At 50.3% G+C, this 5,599-nt stretch overlaps 1 protein-coding gene across 1 annotated transcript; it reads right to left on the minus strand.

The window, feature by feature from the left end:
* Positions 1-1,894: 1,894 nt before the first annotated feature.
* LOC118159441 (alpha-2-macroglobulin-like) lies at positions 1,895-5,243 on the minus strand (the record flags this gene model as incomplete). Its single annotated transcript, XM_035314022.1, has 5 exons — positions 1,895-2,136; positions 2,484-2,611; positions 2,883-3,101; positions 3,680-3,903; positions 4,884-5,243. Coding segments are annotated over 5 exons (1,067 nt in total), but the record flags the coding sequence as incomplete, so codon positions are not given.
* Between the last annotated feature and the right edge of the window lie 356 nt (positions 5,244-5,599).

The following is a 5,599-nucleotide window of genomic DNA, read 5'->3' on the forward strand; positions in this document are numbered from 1 at the left end:
TTTTTTTTTTTTTTTTTTTTTTTTTTTTTTTTTTTTTTCCAGTTTGATTTTAAAAGTGGGAAGTAGGGCTCTAATCCTTCTGCCTAAGAAAGTATTCATTACCTGACTGATTGCATGGGGTGTTGTGCCAACACTTTCTAGTGTTCTGGTAGGAATGTACTATTTCAACAGAAAAGCAGAATTTATTGGATATAGAAAACCTATCTGGGTACTTTCTGGGATTTAAATATTATTTAACTCACAGTTAATCCATGGTGTACTCTTTCAAATGAGCAAAAGCAAGATACTTCACAAAAAAAAGAAAAAGAAAAAGATTAAATGAAATGTTTATATGGGAGACAGGATTGGACAAGGAAGGAGACTGGAGGAAATGTTATTCTAGTCTGGGCTTGAAAAGAAAGAATATTCAGACAGTATTTCCTCTTTAAAAGTTAAAGGGGCTTGTGTAGTGGGTTTACATGGCAAGGTTTTAGTAGCAGGGGGCCATAGGGGTGGCTTCTGTGAGAAGGATCTAGAAGCTGCCCCATGTTCGGTAAGGGCCCCCCGATCGTCAGAGATGAGCCAATAAGTGATGTTGTTTGGTGCCTCTGTGAGAGCATATTTAAGACAGGGAAAAAAAAAATGCTGCAGCACACAGCAGCTGGGAGAGTGAGAGGAGTGAGGAACAGCCTTGCAGGTGCCAAGGTCAGTGAAGAAGGAGGGGGAGAGGTGCTCCAGGCACCGGAGCAGAAGTCCCCTGCGGCCCTTGGTGAGGCCCATGGTGAAGCAGGCTGTCCCCCTGCAGCCCATGGAGTACCACGGTGGAGCAGGGTTCCACGCTGCAGCCCGTGGAGGAGACCACGGTGGAGCAGGTGGACCTGTACCGATGGAGGCTGCGGCCTCCGTTCAGTGGAAGACCCCTGCTGGAGCAGATTCCGGGCCAGACCTGTAAATCGTGGAGAGGAGATCACACAGGAGCAGGTGACCTGGCAGGAGATGCTGCCTGCAGGGGACCCAGGTTGGAGCAGTTTGCTCCCAAGGGACGGACCCCGTGGTACGGACCCATATCTGGAGCAGTTCTTGAAGAGCTGCTACCTGTGGGCAGCCCATGCCAGATCAGTTCAGCAAGGACTGCGTCCCGTGGGAGGGACCCCACAGCACACGGGACAAGAGTGACCGAGAAGGAGCGGCAGAGAAGAAGCGCTATAGACTGACCATAACCCCATTCCCCTGCCCCCTTTGGGCGGGGGGAGGAGGTGGAAGAGGGTGGATGAGGGGGGAAAGTGCTTTTGGTTTCTTTCCTTTGTTTCTCACTTCTCTAGCTTGTTAGTAATAGGCAATAAATCTTCCTATCTCCCTATGCTGAGTCTGTTTTGCCTGTCACAATAATTACTGTGTGATCTCCCTGTCCTTATCTCAACTCTTGAGCTCCTTTCATCATATTTTCTCCCCATTCCTCTTTGAGAAGGGGGAGTGAGAGAGCAGTTGTGGTGGAGCTTGGCTGCCCACCCAAGTAAAACCACTACACAATCCTCCTTCAATTCACAGAATCTTCATCCAATCAAAAACTTTTAGCAGGTAGAGGCTGAGAAGTAAAGCACGGGGAGACTACTTCTTATGGAATCAGCAAATACTCTTGTGTAGAGCCCCTCACAGTAAGTCTTATCCCAGTTCTGACCATCTCATGCTGTTGCACTTCCTTGATAAAAATAAATAAATAAATAAATAAAGTAACGAGGGAATGGCATTTTCACATCTATTGAAAATCTTTTGAGGCTCCTGAATACTTGAAATTGGACCCGATCGTCTCTTCCCAACTCTCAAGCTCAGGTCCACACATTACATTAATGCAAGCTAGCAAAAGTGGTACAGGTGTTGGAAGGGGCTGCTGCTACTGGAATCCCTTGTGCACCACGGGAGATCTGGAGACAGGAGATGGGTAGAAGAACCAGGGGAAAAGTGAAGCAGGGCTAACACTGGAAAAGATACCAGGAAAAAAAACTCCTTTAAAAAGGAATGGATTAGGGGCAGATATCCTTGGAGAAATAATTCACATGGGCTCCTACCTTCCTTACTGTGGACTTGACGGGGATGAATCCCGACAGCATTTTCACATCAACAATCACCATGTTGGAGACGTTGCGCTCACCTGTGTAACTGAAGAACCAAGCAGCAAAGATTCAGAGCACCTCGTGCCAAAGCTGGGGGGCACTTCTACTTCTTCTCTAAAATGTGACATCCCACCACTTTCTGGCAGCCCAACACGTTCTTCTGCAGCCCACTGCAATTCCCTGCACCCCTCACTACTGCAGCCCTAGGCTTCCCACACAGCTTCACCCTGCAGGACATCCCCTTTCTCCACAGCCTCTCCCCCCAGCCCAGCTGCTTCTGGCCCACCTTGTGGGGGGCTGCCCTGCCCCTCCCAGACTGGCTCACCCTGGACCACCAGACCTCCTCCGGCTCCCATGGCTTCTCAGGAAGGCTAAGACCTAACACGGACTTACCTGACATTTATGCCTATGTCAAAGACCTTGTGAGCCCGGGAGTCCTCGCATGTCTCTGGAGTGGTGTACACGTGGAGCGTGAAGGGCTCATTCTCCTGCGTGGGCTGCACGTTGTACCTCAGGCTCGTCTGGGGGAGAGCCAGCAGCTCTGTGTGAGTGTGTTTGTGTGCACAACCCAGGAGAGAGACCATCGTCTACCTGCCCAGCCCTCCCACTTCTCCATTCTCACAGCTCCCTCACACTCGTAGCTCTCTCTCCCCCACACAACAACACTCTTCTCCTCTGCCAGAGCCTTCCCACACACTCCTCCCCTCTCCCTTGTCCTTCCTGTCCTCCCCCTGGCTCCTGCCGGGGAGGGGGCTCCCCTCCCGGGACAGCACCTGCCTCCATCACCCTCACCTGCAGGTAGACGCATCCTTCACCAGACACCTCTGCGCTGTACTCCCCTGGCACCTGGGGCAGGGGCACGCGCTGGAGCAGCAGCCGGTTCGAGGGGTCCACTTGGAAGTCTTGCTGGAAGTCCCCTGCAGATCTCAGGGTCACTTGGGAAGCTGCTCCACTCTTGGCATAGGTGACAGCTCCGTACAGAGACAGGGCTTGCAGAGCCACCACTGTGTCCTGCAAGAGACCGGTCCCGGCACCCAGGGATGGACGGGTTAGCCCAGTCAGCCATTCTACAACCCGTCCTCCCAGAGCCTGCCCGTTGCTGGTGGTGGGCACCCTCTCCTCCATTCTTCACTTTCTCCAGTCTTAAGTAAGGACAGATGGAAAAGGTGAGTTTTTACATGCTTCCATTCTCTCGCTGTGTCCTCTGCACAGCGCTTGCGTGTCCCTCAACTCCCTGTTGTGGAGCTCAGTGGAGCCTTCAACCATTCTCCACAGGGGGAAGCAGCACCAGCATACGCACGCACAAACTGTGCTGGGGGCTCCAAATTGCTTTGTCACACGTGCCACTGCTCTTCTGTCCCTCTGTGTCAAGAAAGCCAGGTCATGAAAATACCAGTCCCTCCCAGTGGTTCTACTTGACATCTATATTGGCCTCCAGCCTTTTGGGAGCTTGGTAGCTGCGGCAGATGCTACAGGGTAAGACTGCAGTTCCTACATGGGCAAACCTTACTGTGCTCCTGCCTTGTTCTCTGACACTCTGACAATCTCCTGACGTTGATGTGTGAGGTCACGGGAGGAGAGTTGCTCACCTGGGTGGAGGAGAAGCCTCCATTGGGATTCTGCTGACCGCTGATCCACTTTGCAATAAGAGATGCAAATGACAGCTCCTCCTGGGAGGGTGCTGGCTGTGTGGTGAGGTGAGCAAGGAGCACATAGGCCGTCATCTCCACTTCAGCAGAGGGAGCTCGGTAGTGGTAGTAGGGGAGATCAGCCACCATCTCTTTCCCAGGCCGCTGCCAATGAACAGACCCATCTTCACAGGAGGCAGGGAGCGGGCAAAGAAGACAACAAGGAACAGTTACTTGCACAAAAGGAGTTACTGACCGTGTTGGTGCTGCGGTGAGGACAGAGCCCCCAGCATGCAACAACAGGATGAAACAGGAAGGGTGAAGTAGCGCCTCACTCGTTGCATGTTTACAACTAGTCTAGGAGTGCTGAGGCCCTGTCTTCACACCAGGATACTGCTTCCACTTAAACTCCATGCTCATGGAGGCATTAAAACACCTCAAGGAGCTGGAGATCTACACAGAGCACCAGGCTGGGACACTGTCCCATTTTGAGTAGAGATGCCCGGGTGGGGCAAGTAACAAGCTCTGTGAGGGAAAATGAGAGCAGGGCTTGAGAGGCACCTGCAGGTGCAGGAGGCAGAAGGTGCTGGTGATGCCTCCTTCACTACCGTGACAGACAACGCTTGAGCAAACTGACTGTCCAGGTTGACTTTACCAGAAGAGTTCTGAGTCTTTATGTGGTTTCCTGCAAGACATGGAGCTTACACTAGGACCTCTGAAATGACCCGTATGTTCGTCTTCTGTCTCAGCACATCCCTCTCTTCCCTAATTTATCAACCTCTGTACTTTGTTCTGTGTCAAGCACATTTGCTGGGAGGAAGGAGCGGCCACAAACATTGCTAAGCCTTTACTAAGCAGTGTTTGGCAATACAAGAGGAGCAAAGCGAGGTGAGATGCTAGCCGAGCCATGCTTTTGCTCAGCACTGATGGTTTGGTGTGCAGTGCCTCCCGCTGAATCCCCTCAGAGCAGAGAAGTAGGACTGGACACTGAGAAGGAGCGGTCAAAAACGCAACCACCTTGCACAAGTATCTCCTCTCCCTACACTTTTCTCAATACGCAAGCCATTTCCTGCACCCTTTGCCCCACTAACAAGAGCCATGTTATCAAGGGAGAAGGTAAGGCCTGTGGGCTGGAAGAAAGCAATGTCCCACCAGGAATGCTCACCCTTTTTCACTGCTTCCGTTTCAAGTGATCCAAGCAAAGCCTTCCGCTTCTCCTCCATTCTTGCCAGAGCAAAGGCGTATGCCAGCAGTGCCTTGGTGTACACGTGGTTTTCTTTCCCATTTGCTGCCGTCTCCAGGCAGAAGAGAGCATTACGCACCACTGAGTGCTGTTGAGAGGGAGACAGTGGGACTGGGCAACAAGCCCTCGCATTGAATTCTATTGTAGTAAAACAGAAAGAATAGGTCCATGGTACACCCGGACCCTTGAAAACCCCACTCCTCTGTCTGATGGTGATTGTACCATCATGTATTCCTTCCCCTCCATGTCTGCTACCCCAGGTAAGAAATGGACAGCCAGAGGCTGTTCCTCATTTAGTACCTTCTCAATTCTAATACATCATGTTACAATGTTTTTTTTTTTTTTTTTTTTTTTTTTTTTTTTTTTTTTTTTTCCAGTTTGATTTTAAAAGTGGGAAGTAGGGCTCTAATCCTTCTGCCTAAGAAAGTATTCATTACCTGACTGATTGCATGGGGTGTTGTGCCAACACTTTCTAGTGTTCTGGTAGGAATGTACTATTTCAACAGAAAAGCAGAATTTATTGGATATAGAAAACCTATCTGGGTACTTTCTGGGATTTAAATATTATTTAACTCACAGTTAATCCATGGTGTACTCTTTCAAATGAGCAAAAGCAAGATACTTCACAAAAAAAAGAA

Source organism: Oxyura jamaicensis, unplaced genomic scaffold, assembly GCF_011077185.1.
Source record: "Oxyura jamaicensis isolate SHBP4307 breed ruddy duck unplaced genomic scaffold, BPBGC_Ojam_1.0 oxyUn_random_OJ70399, whole genome shotgun sequence".
In the NCBI taxonomy this organism is placed as follows: Eukaryota; Metazoa; Chordata; class Aves; order Anseriformes; family Anatidae; genus Oxyura; species Oxyura jamaicensis.